The sequence below is a fragment of the Pan paniscus genome, chromosome 16, assembly GCF_029289425.2.
Source record: "Pan paniscus chromosome 16, NHGRI_mPanPan1-v2.0_pri, whole genome shotgun sequence".
Taxonomy (NCBI): Eukaryota; Metazoa; Chordata; class Mammalia; order Primates; family Hominidae; genus Pan; species Pan paniscus.
In genome coordinates, this window is record NC_073265.2 from 51,881,964 (window position 1) to 51,901,032 (window position 19,069).

At 43.1% G+C, this 19,069-nt stretch overlaps 1 protein-coding gene and 1 long non-coding RNA gene across 26 annotated transcripts in view; one reads left to right on the top strand and one right to left on the bottom strand.

The window, feature by feature from the left end:
* The window catches only part of TLN2 (talin 2), a 453,861-nt gene that overhangs the window by 243,427 nt on the left and 191,365 nt on the right, over positions 1–19,069 (top strand). For all 25 annotated transcript variants that reach the window (XR_008621180.2, XM_063597112.1, XM_063597104.1 and 22 more), the window contains 2 exons: positions 14,392–14,563; positions 17,217–17,314. Coding sequence is in view for 24 of the 25 variants with exons in the window: in XM_063597112.1 (XP_063453182.1) it covers positions 14,428–14,563; positions 17,217–17,314 (234 nt within the window). In the remaining variant the exon portion in view is untranslated. The remainder of the gene's footprint in view (positions 1–14,391; positions 14,564–17,216; positions 17,315–19,069) is intronic.
* Positions 4,309–12,301, bottom strand: LOC130540852 (uncharacterized). The gene is made up of 3 exons (XR_008954855.1): positions 11,640–12,301; positions 7,306–7,508; positions 4,309–5,755 (listed from the first exon to the last, which is right to left on the bottom strand). It is a non-coding gene; the product is annotated as an uncharacterized LOC130540852 (long non-coding RNA).

The window sequence follows — 19,069 nt, forward strand, 5'->3', positions numbered from 1 at the left end:
ATCTCTTTTTATATGATGGAGGAGCGAACTGACAAGGAAAAACACCATTTGGTTTCATCTGTATTAGAGTATCCGAAAGTGGGCTTATGTTGCTGTTGAATTTATTTATTTTAATTCCAGTATAACAAAAGCCAAAATAAAACAAACAACAAACAAAGTATAATTCTGCCACTCTAACAAAATGCTAACATAGTCTCTTCCCTACTTGGCTGGAAGCACCCTAAATTCTATGTAGCATCAATCATACCCTATTCTCACAGATATTTTTCACAGTGCCATGTAGTTAATTTTGTTAGGTGGTGCAGCACGGTGGTATTATAGCAAGGCATGGGCCCTGGAGGCAGATATGCTCTGGTTAGAGTCCTGCTCCTGTCACTTGCTAGCTTTGCGACCTTGGGCATAATGTATACATGTGCATACGCCTATGCCCTTGCCTACACCAGCACCTGCATCTATGCTTATATTTGTTTATTTGTTTTAGAGATGGTGTCTTGCTCTGTTACTCAGGCTGCAGTACGGTGATGTGATCATAGCTCACTACAGCCTTGAACTCCTGAGCTTAAACTGTCCTCCTGCCTTAGCCCCCTGAGTAGCTAGGACTGCAGGTGCACACCACCAGGCCCAGCTAGTTTTTATATTTAAAAAATTTGTGTAGAGACAGAGTCTTGCTATGTTGCCCAGGCTGGTCTCGAACTCCTGGACTCAAGCAATCCTCCCACCCCAGCCTTTGAGTCAATGGGATTTTAGGCGTGAGGCCCAGCTATGCCTCCGTTTACATATTCACACACGTTTATAATTATTCTACTGATTACCACTTACATTTAACTGTACTATTTGCCATTTTGTGTCAAAAGAACTATATTTAGGCTTATTGCACTTATTAATATCCTAATTGGGCCTATATTTAGCCTGGCTAAATAGATTAGTTTGCCAGGGCTGTCCCCTAACAAAATACCACTAACTGGGTGGCTTAAATAACAAAAATTTATTGTCTCACAGTTCTGGAGGCTAGAAGTTCAAGGTCATGGTGTTGGCAGGGTTGGTTCCCTCTGAAGGCTGTGAGGGAAGGATCTGTTCCAGGCCTCTCTTATGGCTTTTAGATTGCCATCTTCTCCTGTCCTCTTTACATCATCTTTCCTGTGTATCTGTGTCCAAATTTCTCCTTCTTATAAGGACAACGGTCAATTCGGATTATGACGTGATTGCCTCTGTAAAGGTGCCATCTTCAAATAAGGTCGCAGTCTGAAGTCCTGGGGGTTAGGACCTTAACATATGAATTTTGGAAGAAACACAATTCAGCCCATAGCAGTAAGCTAGGTGCACCGTTGGAGGACAAGATGAATATCAATTTTATAGGTTGGTGCTGACAGATGACACAAGATTGTAGCACAAATTCCCATTGATGAGGCCCCTTTCCAATTCAGGGAGTTCTTTAGTCCTGCCATTTCTTTAGGGATTCTTACCTTTTATCCCTGTCTCTCTTTGACTGGTCTGTGCATTTCTTCTGTTATTTTTCCAGCTTTATCTTAAGTTTTATATTTATTTTTGGAATTGTTTTTCAAGAATAAGTCCAGGTTGTGGAGATACAACAAACGTGACAGTATCTTAAAACAATCCTTTAAAACACTGTCCTCAACTGTGCTGTTGAGAATTCATCGTTTTATGTCATCTCTCATGGGGACATGTTTATTTCTTCCTTATGCTTTTGATGAAGTAATATGTATGTGTCCAGGCTGCAATTTGATTTGTTTTTTTGCTATTTGAAAATACAAATCTTATTCATAACTCACTGATGAAATTGGTAAGACTTTTTATCTGGCTTTATTTTATTAACTAAAGGAAAATGATACTTCATCAGCATACTTCAATTTAGTTAATATTCTTTTTGTAATTCGGTTTCGATCTGGTAGGCAGTTCTAAAAACTTGGGCTTGCAGAAAGCAGCACGTGGCTGCTCACCATGCATGTCCACATGGCTTTCTGTAGTAAAGTCTAGTCCAATCCTTCTTCTTCTCTCTGTCATTTCCACTGTTTGCAATATATTTTAAAATTTGTGTTAAACATTTATCTTTTCTCTGCCTCTTTTCTGTAAATCTAGTTTATTGTCTATGCTGGATGGTTTTTCTCCCATTCATTCCTTTGTCAATTCTGTCTCTTGGTCTGGTCCCTTGCAGCTTGAGCCCTGGATGGCAGGATGGTTCTGTGGGGTGGATTGAACTATAAAACCTGGATTGATTGTTGGCCTTCTCAGTTGTTAATGCATATTCATTTAACTAACCCATAAATCAAACAGCTGATACTTGTACATTCAGATTTCATTATTTCTTGTTGTTTTGTTATCTTCTGGGTTGTTTTGTAAAAATACTGATGATTCCTTTAACAAAAGGAAAAAATTTTAGCTTAAGAAAATAATCTGAAATAAAAAACAGAAGAGGTTTCAAAAAAAAATCCTTATTGCATCCTTATTTATGATAGGAAAAACTTGTAAATAGCTGATATAACCAAAAAGATACAGCTATTAAATTATGGGGCCTTATTTACAATATTATGTATTTATTAAAAACAACATAAAGAGTTTACAAGACTGTGGGGGAATATTATGTAATTAGAATGGGGAAAACTTAGGATATAGAATTATATAGAGCATATCATCTCAACTACATAAAATATGCATATATATTGGAAGGAAATGTGTCCAAATGTTAGTGGTATTTATCTTTGAGTGGGGTGGGATCAGACATGGAAGTCTAGATTCAGACAGACCTGGGTTAAACCTTCCTTGCCTCTTGTGTTTGCCTGTTACATGTAAGACATGATCTCTATTAAGCCTAATTTATCTAGGGTAAATAGGATCTCCCTTACCTAATGATTTTCCAGAATCATTAGGTAAAGTGCTTAGTTCAGTGTATGACATATAATAATGCAACAAGTGAAAGTTCAATTATTAATAAAAACCACATTATCAATAAAAAACCATTTTTCCCATTTTCCTGCATTCCTGACCCAAGCACTATATCGATTTCTCCATGTTCCCTTCCGTTTTAAACAGCACACGTTAGGAGACAGAACCCCCAGATCCGTGGCCTTGGTCGAGTTCACATGACTACTCTGTTTTGGTTGTCCTGCTTGGGCGAAGTCTAAACCTCTTAGCATGGGGTTATGTTGAGGATTCAGTGCCTTAACATAAAAAGGGCTTAGCATCAGTGCCAGGCACGTAATCACTTACATGTGTTAGCTGCTACTATATACTTAAAATTTTAAAAAATATATGTATGTATTAGTTTTAATTCTTACATTCAGAAGGATGGGAAAATTACAGCAAGGATTTACATAACCTGTAGAGAACTAGACTTAATGACTTCTAAGTCTAAGATCAGGGATACTGTAATAGATAGATAGATAGATAGATAGATAGATAGAGTTTAACTAAAACATTGCAAGTTTTAGGTATAAAATGGGGGTGACCTTGGAATGAGTGGTGGTAGAAAATGAGGAGCCTTTGGAAAATCCAGTTTGGTCTGTGACTGCTGGATTGGCAATGTGATGATATGCAGATGGACTTTGAGTCTACACAAATGGAAAGTTTAGTCAGGTTTCTTGGTTTGTTTCAATTCTCCAAATATATGCCAGATTTTTAGGTCCTTCTGATTTATAGTTAATAGGTTAACATAGATAAGTGGCAAGAATAGGTTTTTCATTTCTTTCCTTTTTTTCTTCAAAATTGAAGAAAATTTTGCCCAAGTCAAAAAATGTGCTGTTGCCTTTTTGAGTGATGTGTGGTGTGGGGTCTCAGCCTTTTCTTCTCTGGTCCTTGCAGGGGAAGGAAGTGGAGCTAGGAAGTGCAAGATTCTTCCATTTTTTAGGTGAAAGCAAACATGGTAATATAGGTTTGCATGGTCACTCGGCAACCCAAATCCATGCTGCTTTTAGCAGATGCCCTTCAGTGGGGGCCACACTATCTCACAATCAAATTAAGCGCAGCGTGAAGAGAGTCACTTGAGAAGGAGCTTGCGCACAGTTCTTGTCACTCATTCTTCCAGGTTCAGTCTGGAAGAAAACACTGAATGCCCTCCCTGAGCACTTGTAGAACAAAGCTTCCCCCACCCCAACCCCACGTAAAAGCCAAGTATATCTGTATCCATCACAGTGGTGTGTGCCTTAATGACAAAGCTCGTGTTGCTCAGCCTCAGCAGGAGCCTGCAGAATATGCCTTCCTGAGATTGTATAGGCTGGCCACCAAGGGTCAACGAAAACAAGTAATGGGATGAGTTATTCCCTGATATCTAGACAAATGGTAAATAATTCATAGTTCACCTGGTCTTGACCTTCACTTTTATTTTTCTTCTATTTTTTTCTTGGAGCTGACCTTTTACATTTCTATTGTATCCATTTTTGTAAACAATCTACTTTCAATCATTTGAATAAGTTAATGTATAAAAGAATTCAAAGTCAGAGTTCAGTTTAGAGCCACCTTCTTTCTGAAGCTTGTAACAAGAGGAGGAAAATGGCAGGACTGAAAGGTAGACTCCAAGAGGACTGAAATGTATGGATGATTTATTCAGCTGTCTTGGCAACCGCAGGGGAATAGTGAGATTGCTGGAGAGCTGACACAGCCTTCTTACGGTTCGACAAAAAACGACAGTATCTTCCACATACAGGCCAGGAATTCATGTATCTTCCCAGAACCTCTGTTTTTATCTGTGGAAGGGGGGTGCAAAAAAATGCAAAATCCTTTTAGCTTTCTAGCCTATTGATCATATCCAGGGACAAGATATACATGGAAGCGCCCTGGAGCACTTCGTTGCTGAGTGGTCATCAGGTGATAGCATCTCCTGTTTGTTTCACTGGTGACTCAGGCCAGGCGGGCTGGTGTTGGAGCAGGGTCGCAGCTGAGCGCTCTGAGAGTTGAGGGGAGCAGATGGATCCTTGCTTGTTGGGGCAGGGTTTAAAGACTAGTTTATGGAAGCAAAGCCGGATGCTGGGCTGACGGGTAACGGAGGACCTGGAGCAGAGGGTGGTAACATTTCAGACACACAGGCTGAAATAATTGAAGCAGTTTTGCAGGGATTGAAAAATCATCCATTTCATGAGTATCGAGGATTCTTATGATGTGCCTAGGAGATAGGAAGCGGGGTAGATGAGGCTGGGCAGTGGGTGGGGGCCTTAATCTTTGGGCTAAGCAGCTTGAACCTGATTTTCCATACATTTCAAAATGCTATGTGTCCATTAAAGATCAGCTCTAGGCAAAATCATAAAGCTGTGAGAACATAGGCGTCGGCTACCCTCTCTTTCAGCCGGTCCTTTTTTCTTACTCCCCTGCTCACTGCCCTTTCTCCACTGTGCCAGAGTTCTAGTGTGTTCTGTAGTGCACTACCCCTTCCTCAGCAGAATTTCCTCTTAATTAGGCATCATCTTTAATAAAGGGCAGCACTCAGCTCAGTTGCCCGGAGGGTTCTGAAACTTACCATTTCTATGACAGTGATAGGCAGCAAATGCACATATCCATTTTTATAGCCAAGTTTAACTGGGGACAAATCTTTATGACCAACAATATACTTAATGATGGAATTCCAGGTGCCAGTGCCAAGAACTACCTGGCACTGGGAGGGTAGGTTGGAGGGATCCTGGGAGGGCTCTAATGAACCGTGTGCGTACCCTCTCTGTTCACTGTGGCAGTGTGAGAAGGTCTGGTTGTGCTTTTCTAGCAGTGTGAACTTTGGGAAGGTCTCTTGACTTCAAGGTTTTAGTTTCTTCACCTGAAAATGGAAAATAGTATCAAAGGTCTTTTCTCATCATTCTTGTATTCCATGTTGTGGGCACTCTCTTTGGTTCTTAGTGGAGGGTAGAAATGCTGACTTCTCCCCACCCCATTCATGCATTAAATAAATATGTATTGAACCCTTCTCTGTGTCAGGTACTTTATTGTGAGCAATACACGTGGTCCTTGCCCTTGGGGAGCTTCCAGTTATTTCTGACTGATGTGGCATTGGTTCTTTTTTTGAGTTGTGTATTTGCCCAGATGGAGAACTTCATCTTGTTAGCCATGAAGTTCAGCATCTGTGGTTCCTGGAGCGGGCTGTTGTTGAGTAGACATAGCTTGGTCTGCTGGATGTTGGCCCTCTGTTCATCCTTTAGTTGTGATATTACTGTGCATAATTCCTAATGACTAATTTAGGGAAAAATCTGGTTAAATCTTTCCATGGAGTATGTATGAAGTCCACAGATATTTATTGAGCACCTACTGTATGGCGGGCACTGTGCTAGGCCTTGAAATACAGAGATGATTCCATGGATGTAGTTATTGCTCTCTGAGGCCAGCAGGGGAGATGGACTTCTAATGGCAAATGTATTCCTGACACTAGGTTATAGATCTATATGTCTATATCTATATCTATATCTATATCTATATCTATATCTATATCTATCTTATTGCTGCTATATTGGGGACTGTGGTGGCCCTACAGTTTACTTAGGGCTATATGGGGTTTGCAAAGCAGCCCTGGGAGCCAACAACTTGGCTGGAATTTTTACTGACCTGCATGGGCTGCTGCTAAGTTCACACTTGTGGGGGTGGTTAATTATTTCTCCTTTGTTCATTTACCACTTGAGTTTTAACGATAGTCATTTCTAGTTGAAGTGTTCAAACAGTAGTCCTGGCATCTCTTGCCTCCATAAGGGAGAACTCAGGGATTCTTACATAAATGTTCTCTCTAGTTTTCTGGTCTCCCTACTCTGGCTGCAAACAGGAGCTTAGCTGTCCTGGTCCTATTCTAAGTGTCTGTTAGCCACATGGAAAAATCACATGAGCTGTGTTCATTGCTGCTTTTCCTGAGCTTACTATCGCATGGAGCGCTCTCAAGTGTAGATACCGAGACTAGGGGAGCCTCTTCACTCAGGCCCTGCCCTCTGGGTTCCCACCAGTTGGGAAGAGATAACGAGGTCCCAGTGGGTTGACAAAATTATTAGAGAGGGCCTTGGTAACTTCCAGGAAATGTGGCTCTTTGGTAAAGCTGGACTGACGGTGAGATCAAATGGGATGCCCTGCTTCCTTCCCTCCTGGTCCCTCCTTAAATTAAAGATAGCTGGCCCCCAGTGAAGGCATGACTTGACTTACCTTCCTAGATGGGGACAGATAGGCACCTGTCTATGCCTGGCCTGCTCAGTGCCTGGAGTCTGAATGTTCAAGGCAAGCTCCAGGGTACCTGAGCCCAGACTGTCCTGCAGAGCGAGGTGGAGGGCAAGACCCTGGCTTTGGCATTTGCAGCACTTCTGGGTGGCTGTGACCCAGTGCACGGTGGGTTCTTACCTGCAGAGGAGCTACTTCTTTTCCTCTCTTGTAGAAGAGAGGTAGGGAGTGGAGAAGGGGAAGCTCTTTCTTTGGTGTTTCTTTGAGAGAGCTGAATCATTCCCGGGAGATTGAGATGTAGACACAGATGAATTATAGCAAGTACAGCCATCCAAAATTGGGCACAGAGGCCTTCCCAAGAGGTCACGGTGGAGAGTCAGTGGCTAGAGGCAGAGAGAAGAGGGGGATGGTGGCCAGCTCTTACTCTTGTAGACCTCCACGGCCCCATTGAGGTATGGTGGCCTGGCCCTCTGGTCTTGCCAGGTGGGCACAAACCCCTGCTTTACACAGGAGTGTGCAGAGCCCCCATTGTGCACCCCTAAGTTGCCCCTAGGCAGAGCTCATGAACAAGCCCCAGGGTGGAAGCTGATAGTAATGCCAGCCTTGCCCCACAGGGTGAGGGCTTTTTCCCTCTTGAATTCTTAGGTTGTGGGAACCTAAGTGACCTCCAAGAGAAATAGCCTAGGTGCTATAGGAGTTAGCTGCTTCGCACACACACTCAGCCTCACAGCTCATCCTCAGAAAGTTCTGTGTCTAGGAAAAGCATGTTGTATGACTGCGATAAGAATAAACACAGGAACTATATTTATTTATTTTTAACTTTTATTTATTTGTTTTTTTGAGACAGAGTCTCACTCTGTCGCCCAGGCTGGAGTGCAGTGGCGCGATCTTGGCTCACTGCAACCACTATCTCCCGGGTTCCAGCAATTCTCCTGCCTCAGCCTCCTGGGTGGCTGGGATTACAGGCGCCCGCCACCATGCTCGGCTAATTTTTGTATTTTTGGTAGAGATGGGATTTCACCATGTTGGCCAGGCTGGTCTCAAACTCCTGACCTCAGGTAATCTACCCACCTCAGCCTCCCAAAGTACTAGGATTACAGGCATGAGCCACTGCAGCCAGCCCACAGGAACTATATTTAAGTGAATAAAGGGCTAACTAGAAGGTGAGCTCCATGTAGACAGGAGTTGTACCTGTCTTTGCCCCCTAATGCCTGTTAGGTTATCTAGTACATAATAGATACAAAATAAACAATAAAATGATATTTGTAGCTCAGATAGTGGCCGACTCAAGTATGCTGCTTCCATTGTTTCTGCAACTCCTATGACTAATGTTATTACTAATAATAACAAGCGCAGGCCGGGTGCGGTGGCTCACACCTGTAATCCCAGCACTTTGGGAGGCCAAGGCAGGTGGATCACCTGAGGTTGGGAGTTTGAGACCAGCCTGGCCAACATGGAGAAACCCCATCTCTACTAAAAATACAAAGTTAGCCAGGCATGGTGGCACCTGCCTGTAATCCCAGCTACTCGGGAGGCTGAGGCAGGAGAATCGTTTGAACCGGCTACTCGGGAGGCAGAGGTTGCAGTGACCCGAGATTGCGCCGCTGCATTCTTGCCTGGGCTACGAGTGAAGCTCCATCTAAAAAATAAAAAAAAAAAAAATAATAATAACAAGTCCTTACCTAGCCTTTTCTCTGTGCCTTTGACTCATTTAATTCTCTAGCGATCTTATAGGTAGATCTGTTATTATCTCCCATTTTGTAGAGGAGGAGACTGAGGCAGATGGCAGTTAAATGACCAGCTCAAGTCACGCAGCTGGTAAGGCAGGTGGGGTCAGGGCACCTCGTGGTCCTCCCTTACAGGCAGAGATCCAAGGGAAGGCTGCTCATCTTGACCAATGACAGGCATTTATTTTGAAGAGAAGGAGGCCTCTGCTGGAGCTGAACTTGTTTGTCTCTGGGTGAACCAGGGTGATCCTGAACAGCCTGCACTGCTACCATCATCCTGGGCTCTTTACAGCTCCCTGGGACTGAAAAGTATATTTTAAAAGGACAATGTCTGGGTTTCACCACTGGTTTCATCAGCTCCACTTCCACAAAGGAAACCACAGAAGGGTTTTGTGTTGGATCAAGCAACCTTCACACATACAATGAGGGCAGAAATGGTCAGAGTGAGACAAGATTATGAAAAGAAACACAATGCAGGTTTTATGAATTTATACCCAGTCTTTGAGTAAAGAAAAAACAAAAACAACCTTAAGATCCAATAAGATAGTAGTCATTCAAATTCGGGTAAACGAAAAATAAACAATAAGATAAAATAGAAAAAGGGATTAGACTATAACAACACTGCAAGAAATTGTACACAGATTTGGCTCTGAAGTTTCACGCAGTCAAACTAGAAGAGGAAACCTGATCAGCAAACCTAGCCTCAGTCTGCACCATGAAAATCCCGGAGAGGGGTTCGGGTGCAGAAGAGTAGACGCCAGGACCAGTTGCAGGCTTTGCTGTCCTGAAAACATCACAGTGGACAAGGAGCATAAATCTTTATCGAGGTGTGTTTTCTGAGCTGCCTCATTTTCACAGGGCTTCAGTGGATGTAGTTAAATTTCTCACAAGTGTGGAAAATACACACTCATCTTTAGTCTACATTTCTAGGTTGCTATGTGTTCTAATCCTACTTTCTTTTTGTTGTTTTTGTTTGTTTGTTTGTTTTCTGTGTTTTTTGAGACAGAGTCTTGCTCTGTCACCCAGGCTGGGGTGCAGTGGCGCAATCTCTGCTCATTGCGGGTTCAGTGAGCCTCCCGGGTTCAGGCGATTCTCCTGCCTCAGCCTCCCAAGTAGCTGGGATTACAAGTGCCCACCACCACGCCCAGCTAATTTTTATATTTTTAGTAGAGACGGGGTTTCGCCATGTTGGCCAGGCTGGTCTTGAACTCCTGACCTCAGGTGATCTGCCCAACTCGGCCTCCCAAAGTGCTGGGATTACAGGCGTGAGCCACTGCACCTGGCCTTAATCCTACTTTCTTTTTGCTATAGGGTAAGTCATAGTACTTGATTCCAACAAGTGTCCATTTTGCCAGGTACTTATTTTGTTGTGAGCGGTGCTAGAAGCAGCTCATTGCTGTGGTTCTTGTGGGATGGTGAATAAATCCCATATGACTGGGTTTCCCTATGTCAGTGATCATCTTGGGTGAAAATAATTAAAATACCTTGTCTTTAAATATAATGTTGTAGATTACAAAGTATTGGCCTTTTAGAGACATTCCTGGGAAGTCAGTTGTTGGCCTTATCTCAAGCTTGGAAAAACTAAATCTTAATAAAATGGGGAGCCAGAAGTGAGAAGGCAACCCTGGGGCCTTTTAGTCTTACACTCGTGTGCAGTGCTCTGTAAGAATGACTAGTTTGGTTCCAGGATTTTTTTTTTTTTTTTTTTTGGGTATATTATGTTCCTGTGATGCTTTTTTGCAATAGTTGTTTTTGGGTGATAAAAAAAAAGTTGAGGCCACAAGTCTCATAGTGAATGTAGTATTTCTTGTCTGTTGAACACCTACCCTGAACTACCCTCCATTCCATGCCCTGCCCCCTCTTGAGATGTAAGGATGAGGAGACTGAGGAGCCAACGGGTATAGTTGGCCAAGCATTGAGTATCTATCAGGAAGCTCCTTCTGTGGGAGCAGGTTACCTCCTGCTCTCTGAAGGCAGCAGAGGGGAAGTGACATGTCCAGAGGTCAAAGGCATCAGGAGGCATGGAATTGAGCCTGCACCTCAGACTCTGCACCCAGGGTCCTTTCTGTGAACCCAGACTTAGCCACTCACCTTCTCCACAATAGACCCGGGGCAGCCATGTGCACTTGGTGCAGAATAGAGATTATGTATGGTGAGGAAGGGCACTTAGCTGTCCTGGGACTGTCTCTAGGACTATAATAAGGTGGAAACCATGTCTATGTAGATAACTTCCCTATGGAGTTTACAGCAACCATGTGATGTGCACTTTTGGATTACAAAGTCTTAAAAGCTTAAATCTGAGCTACCGCCTGTTCCTCTGCCCCCTCCTAGCATACTTGCTCAGGAGACAAGTCCATACCTGCTGGGCCACCCCTCTCTTCCATCTCTCTCCTGAACCTGCTACTCCAGGCTCTCCCCCGCGCCACCCACCGCCCCGCCCCCATCCCACTAAAGCCCTCCGATTTGCCAGATTCAGTTGCAATGTCTCAGTTGCATCCTACCTGACATGTGACCAGCGATGGGTACATGCGATCTCTCCCTTCTGTTTGATGTGCTTTCTCCTGGGTTCTACCCTCTGTCTTTTCTCTTCCCTCACCTACCCCTGTGCCTCCTTTGCCAATTTTTTCTCGTCTGCCAATTCAGAATGTTGTTCCCAGGGCTGAGTCATTACTGCTCTCCCTGACTCCCTAGGTGGTCTTTCTAGCCCCTCCCACCCAGTTCTCTCTCCATCTTTGCGTTCAATTCTATATTCCACCTCTCCACTGAATACCTCTCAAAGAAACTCACCTCCAAATCTTTGTCCCCAGCAGCCTTTCTTGACAGAGGTTTTCCTTCATGTCCTGTTTCTGCTTCTCTCCTTCCTGTCTGCTTCCCAGCTCTCTGAGCCTCTCTCCTGTGCACCTTGCGGACCCCGCAGGCCCAGGCGTCTTGCTGTACCCTGCAGGGCTCCCTCCTTTGATTCTGCTGCCCCTTTTGGTGCTTTCTCCTTGCTCCTCTGTGTGTCTTCTGCTTCCTTCTGAGCTCCAGTGTTAGGTCCTGCTGTTACATTTGGCTCTCGCGTCCATGTCATGGCTCTCTCTTGGCTTCAGTGGAATCTCTCTCTGCATGGTTAGGGGGACCATTCATTTGCCTTTCAGAAAGCTCAGTTTTTAGCCTGGGAAGGGCAGACTTCACGCAGCAACGCTTACAACACTTCGTTTTCCGAGGGAACAGACGATATTAACCATCCCATCCTCTCTGTTGCATCCCATAAACAGCATCCATGACAGCATGGAGCTTTGTGGCTTTCCTCACTGACTCTTACCACCAGTCATGCTTATGGATTTTAGCAATTGTTGCCAGCCCCAGGAGACAGACTAGCCCATGGAATGATCTGCATCACAGCAAATTAGTCCATTTATCTCTAGAGTTTAAGTTTTATTTCCCCCAATCGGGGAGTTGCTGGGTTAACTAGGCCTATAAAGAGAGGGGTGGAGGAAGCTTTTACATATGGCTTTAAAAGTCCTCAATATTGCAGGTGGGAATTGCCAGATATTTTGAACCCCTCTGCTGTGTCAGCAATCCAGCCACTGCCTAGGCCTTAGTTAGTTAATTCAGTTTCAGGCAGATTCCCAGTGAACACTGCTGTTGTTTATTGAGAAGTGTATCCTGACCTTTCTCAACTAAGGAATAGTTTCACAATTTTCATGGCAAAATTCATTCAGAATGAAAGCAGGGGTCAGAATGACATTGCAGTTGGACGGCCTGAAAGGTTGCTTTGTGAGACCGTGTAAACCATGCCCGCATTCACCAAAGCATCTGTTGAAAAACATCTCCTGTATCCATGTGACCCAGCCACCTGTTGTTAGGACGCCAGCAATCAAGCATGCCGAGAAGCTGAGACCCTGGAGGCACTCGCTGCACTGCCTGGGCAGCCTGTTGTCCCCTCTGCCTTGTGGCCATCTTGTTGCCTCCTAGCACCTCCCTTCTTCCGCGGGAAGAAGCTGGAGTCCAGGTTTACTACCTGCAGGTTCTCTAATAAAACACAAGAAAGAGAGTGAGCTTGAAATACCTGTGGATTGATGTTAGCTGGGCTGCTCTAAGATTCTATTAGCTACTAACTATAAAGGGCCTTGTTTTGCTTGCTAGGATGACACTCAGCTGGTTCTTCAGGCACAAAGAAAAAAGCGTTTGTGATATAGGTTTCTTTCTGTCTGTCTTGTGCCCAAGGAGTATATTTGATAGAGACTGGCTTGGGTTAAGTGAGTAGGGGACAGGTAAGTTTCTGGCCATGAAATAGAGCAGGCACTGGAAATACACCGTGAGCCACCAACTCAAAGGAAAAGCACTGAGTTATTGAACTTACATTTTTAAAAGAAAGCATTTATGAACAAATTCAAACTTAACCTAAACGTGTGTCTCATCTCATCTCGTCTCGTCTCTTTTCTTTTCTTCCTTTTGTTTTTGAGACAGAGTCTTGATCTGTCGCCCAGGCTGGAGTGCAGTGGCATGATCTCAGCTCACTGCAACCTCTGTCTCCCGGGTTCAAGTGATTCTCCTGTCTCAGCCTCCCGAGTAGCTGGGATTACAGGTGTATGCCACCATGCCAGGCTAATTTTCATATTTTTAATAGAGACAGTATTTCACCATGTTGGACAGGCTGTCTCGAACTCCTGAGTTCAAGTGATCCGCCCCCCTCAGCCTCCCAAAGTGCTGGGATTACAGGCATGAGCCACTGCGCCCATCCACCTGTGTATTTTCTAAAACTATTGAACTGGACAAGAAACAAAATATCTCCATAGTTTGTCTAAATCAAATCAAAATTGAGTTGCATTTTATTCCCTTTGAGAACCCAATCACGTGAAGCTTCTTCGTACCCTTTGGGTTTAAGATTGGCCTCTCTGGCCTCATGTTGATCTTTTCTTGGGATTCTATTTTATGCACTGTGCAGGGCTGATATCATTATAGCCACTTCATTTGTGAAGAAATTGAGGCAGAGTGGCCAAAGTGACTTTCTCAGATTGACACAGGCTCTTAGTGATGGAGCTGGGCCCAGAATCCAAGGGTGGTGGAGCTTTTGTGCCAAGAGGAGCACCTGAGAGGGCTTCCCTGATTCTTCTCTGTCCCCAGGTGCTGAGAGGACCCAGGGAACTGAGGCTGTCTTTAGGACCCAGTCATAGGTGCCCAAGGCTCTCTGCCTCTTGCCTTGAGGACATTAACCCTAGAAATTCCACTCCTAGGACCTTCTCTCAGAAACCCCAAGGAGGGGGACTACTCAGAGGGAGGTGTGGTGAACATCTGGAGCTCCCTCCTCCTAAGGGGTTCTACTTGTCACCCTGTAGTAATAACTCTTAGCCAATATGCTGTTGTTGTCCTCCTTTAAATTTTTCAAAATTGATTTGTAAAATTTGTTTTGTACCTAAAGTGTTCTCTTTATTTGCTGTTTTATTCTCTTTCCATGTTTAAAGTTGATTTTAAAGTCCAGCACTTTTTTTGTTTTTTTTTCCCCAAGACAAATTATTATCGTGAACATCAGGGTTTGTCTCTTTGTGTTTTCCAGACATTCTAAGTGAGACTGTCCACATCATCTAGGAAAATGGTGGCCCTGTCCTTAAAGATTTGTGTGCGCCACTGCAACGTGGTGAAGACCATGCAGTTTGAACCATCTACAGCTGTGTACGATGCGTGTCGAGTCATTCGGGAACGGGTGCCTGAGGCACAAACTGGGCAAGGTAGGTCATGGGTTATTTACTGGCTTCTTAAAACATGTTTGCATGTTTTTCACTTTTTTGCTAAAGAGACAGAGGCTCCAAGTGGTACACAAGCCTATTAGTGCATATGTTTCAAATGAAATACCTTCTTAGATCAGACACTACCTGCTTCCTCTGTGAGACTTGTGATTACAGTGACCATGCCCACTGCTGAGTCATCATTGTCACTGTGCCCAGCAACTTGACCCTCCCATGCATGAGGATTATGCTCTGCGGTTTACAGGTCACATTCTCATGTATCATCTCATTGTCCCAAGAAAGTGCAAATGAAGCTGCCCTAACAGTATTGGCGGTATGTGTCCTAAACCCTGTTTCCCATGCGTGAACGCTTTCCACCGCCATTGGAACCCAGGGCAGGTCTTATATTTCAAGTTTTTTTTACAGTGACTTTATAAATTTTATCTCAAACCTTAAAAAAAAAGGACATTTGTGATACATGTTTTGTTTGAAGTTTGGCTAAATCACTCATCCCCGTTAATCTGAGTTTAAACAAAAGCCACTTGTACCATTTTGTTTTCCCCTTCCCTTTGTCTTCTCTTAGTTTGTCTTTTATTTAGTATTTGACAGGCAGTTGAGAAATTGGATCACTTCCAAATCAGTAAGTCTTTAGGTGAAAGTGGGATGAAGCTTATCTTAAAAATGGAAAGAATAGGCCAAGCATGGTGGCTCACACCTGTAATCCAAGCACTTTGGGAGGCCAAGGCGGGAAGATTGCTTGAACCCAGGAGTTAGAGACCAGCCTAGGCAACAGGTTGAAACCCTGTCTCTACTAAAGTCTGAAAAATTAGCTGAGTGTCGTGGTATGTGCCTGTAGTCTCAGCTACTGGGGAAGTCGAGGCAGGAAAGTAGCTTCAACCCAGGAGTTTATGGCTGCAGCAAGCCATGATCCAGCCACTGCACTCCAGCCTGGGTGACGAAGCGAGACCCTGACTCAAAAAAAAAAAAAAAAAAAAAAAAAAGGAAGAATAAAAATCAAACATCACAACAAGGGTAATTATAAATACAAAAATATCTTCTTGAAAAGATCTGCTTCTCATAAAATTGTTTTTGGTCTAAAACGTGATGATGATGATGATGATGACTTTTTTTTTTTTTTGAGATGGAATCTCACTCTTATTGCCTAGGCTGGAGGGCAATGATGTGATCTTGGCTCACTGCAACCTCCACCTTCCGAGTTTAAGGGATTCTCCTGCCTCAGCCTCCCAAGTAGCTGAGATTACAGGTGCACGCCACCACACCCAGCTAATTTTTTGTATTTTTAGTAGAGACGGGGTTTCACCATGTTGGCCAGGATGGTCTTGAACTCCTGACCTCTGGTGATTTGCCTGCCTCGGCCTCCTAAAGTGCTGGGATTACAGACGTGAGGCACCATGCCTGGACGATTATTATTTTTTGAGACAGGGTCTCGCTCTGTCACTGAGGCTGGAGTGCAGTGGCCCCATCACACTTCACTGCGGCCTCAACCTTCCAGGCTCAAGTGATCCTCTCGCCTCAGCCTCCTGAATAGATGGGACTACAGGTGCACACGCCACCACACCCAGCTAATTTTTGTATTTTTTGTAGATACAAGGTCTTGCTATGTTGCCCAGGCTGGTCTCATACTCCTGTGCCCAACTGATCCACCCACCTCTCAAAGTGCTAGGATTACAGGCGTGAGCAACTGTGCCCCCTGGCTATTAAAACATTATTTATGCTATTAGTAGTGTTTCTAGATTACTCAGAAATAAGGTTTGCTACATCCCTAACTTTACTGTTTGGTTGTCCAGTCATTTCTGCTGCCTTTACTTTTCTGTTCCCTTTTTCTGTTGTTTTTCTGTCGGATTTTTTTTTTGGTGGGGGTGGGGAGCTTGATTGCTATATAGTGCTGGTGAAGGTATAAACCTTTAAAGATTTTGAAGTTGCTTTTCTAAGAAACAGCAGGAGCTCTTACCTTCATCTGGGTCTCAGAAGAAGGAGAGAAATTTTGGGGTAGGAAATGGTACTGCTCCTCTCCTGCCACCCCACCCCCTTCATACTTCCTATGTCAGATTAAGGGGTTCCTGCAGAGAACACCAAATTTAATTTTGCACCTTTTACATAATTTGTTGGTGGTCAGGGGCAGAGGCCTCATCTCACAAGGAACTCCTACCTCTCTTTTACACTGCTCAGTTGGGATGATGGAGGGGTCACTGGAGACATAAAGGCTTCATTTGTCCCCCTTTGCCTGAGTGGCCTTGGGCATAGGTGGTCACTTCCTTAGTTTCTTCCCCGCTGTCTTGTCATTCTCCATGGGATGTTGGTCTGGTTTTTATAGCAAGGGATAGAGAACAAGCTCAAATTCAGTTAGAAAGAAATTTGGACTGCTTCTAAATTTTCCTACATTTTAGACACAACTACAGCCCACTGGTTTTAGGAAACACGGACCTTATTTGTGGGTGTTGCTTCTGCAACTCAACTCTTACTCCTCCAGATCTGCTCCAGCCCTGATGGCGGCTTGTGTTGTCAAAACGAAACATTGCTGTCTGGTGAAGGAGAACACCCACATCCTTGCTGAGTCAGCAGGCTCAGGGCCTGGAAGTCAGTGATGGCTTCATCACCACTTTGCCTTCTGTTTTTCTTCCCATTTATATTTCAGCTTCTGACTATGGACTGTTTCTTTCGGATGAAGACCCGAGGAAAGGGATTTGGCTGGAAGCGGGCAGAACACTGGATTACTACATGTTGCGGAATGGGGTATGCTGCCAATCCCAGTGCTGTTTCTTCATCCCTTTGTCCCTGGGCCTTCTTCCATAGACGCCAACACGGTTACGCTATTTTGATTCAAGGGCATCTTATTAATAGTTCGATGCATTGTACTTTGTAAGGGCTGTTCAGGTGGTGATAGAAAATGTCAGATATCCAAATTCTTGAGATTCCATAGAAGGATTGAAGCAGTTCGAGGTTAGTATTTTAAGTAGTTTCTACTTGTCGTTGTTGGATTTGGTAATTGTGAGATAAGATACAGCATCTTACTGTAAGTATGGAAGAGATATTCCTATGCCTGGAGATGGGAAGTAAGAACAAATGAGAGGGAAAAACGAAATGTAACCCTAACGGTAGTTAGAGACTGAATATTAGTGTTTTGTTTTTGAAAAAGAAACTTCAATTTGAGATGTGAGTTTAATAATGATCAGTAGTAGTAACAGCAACAACAAAAATGGTTGTGTTATGGAAATAGGGAGAAGTAATGAGTAAAAACATATTAAACATTTTGTTCAGCTTAACCTCCAAGATACCGGGTTTTGGTATGTAGGGTGAAGTGCACCCATCAGATTGATGGGTATTCCATAAAGTAAGAGTGAAATATGTGATGCCAATTAATTTGGATAAGAAATGAATAGTTTAGTTTTAGGAAGTTCATAGTTCTAGTTTTAGGAAGTGTAGTAAACAAGTTACTTAAAAATATCCCCCAAACATGTTACCCCTGTTTGGTCTTGTCATTAATGTATTTTAACACACTCTTTTGAAAATCACGACTACTGTGATACTCCACTACTATGAAGAATGATGAGGATGCTATTTATGTCTTTCATTATTTCTAAGATATAAGGTAAAATGTATTTATAGTAAAAATTAAAAATATTTTTATATGCAAATAGTAAAGACATAGAGATAGTAAAAATTGCTTATGACAGGTTAAAAGATAATTGGAGACACACACGGATGTCTTTTTAACAGGCAAGTAGTCACCTCCCTCTGCTAATTCTCCTTAGAGCAGATCATTCTCAGCCTTGCAGGAGGTCATACTCTACTTTCATTTCACTGAGGATGGTTTTCAGTAATTGTAAGGCATAAGTATGACTTCTTTGGGTTCAATTTCACTATCAAATTTTTAAGAAATCTTTATGAAAGCAGTTATTTAGCACTGGAGAAAAAATTGAAGGTGACTCTAGGTGACAGATATAGAATGTTCAGTACACTATTTTTTCAACATTGTGCCGTGTTTGGAATTTTTTCATAAGAAAATTGTTGGGAAAAAAATTGAAGATAGCCTAAGAGAATATAGATAGATTGTATATGGAAATAATGAAAGAAACCAGACTTCACAAGTTCTTTAATACAATTTTAATTACTGGTCAAAACAAACAAGAAATAATCTGTATAGCTTTCAAGCCAGTAGGGGTAGGAGGGAAGAAATGCAGATATGTTGACCATTAAAATAGGAGAAGTGCAGGGCGGCTTATGGAAACAAAGTGAAAAGAAGGTATGGAATAAGATATGGTAAACACTTTTAAATATATTAGGCATCATACAGAATGTAAGTAAATGAAATGCAGCAATTAATAAACAGAGATTCTCACTGAATGGAATTTTTTTGTAAGTCCAGGTCTATACTATCTCTAAAAGACGTAGTGACAACAATCCCCTGAAAACTTTGAAAGGTTTTCAAAGATGTTTTAGAAGAAAGGGAAAATCAGAGTCTACTCTGATTTTTTTAAAATTCATTTT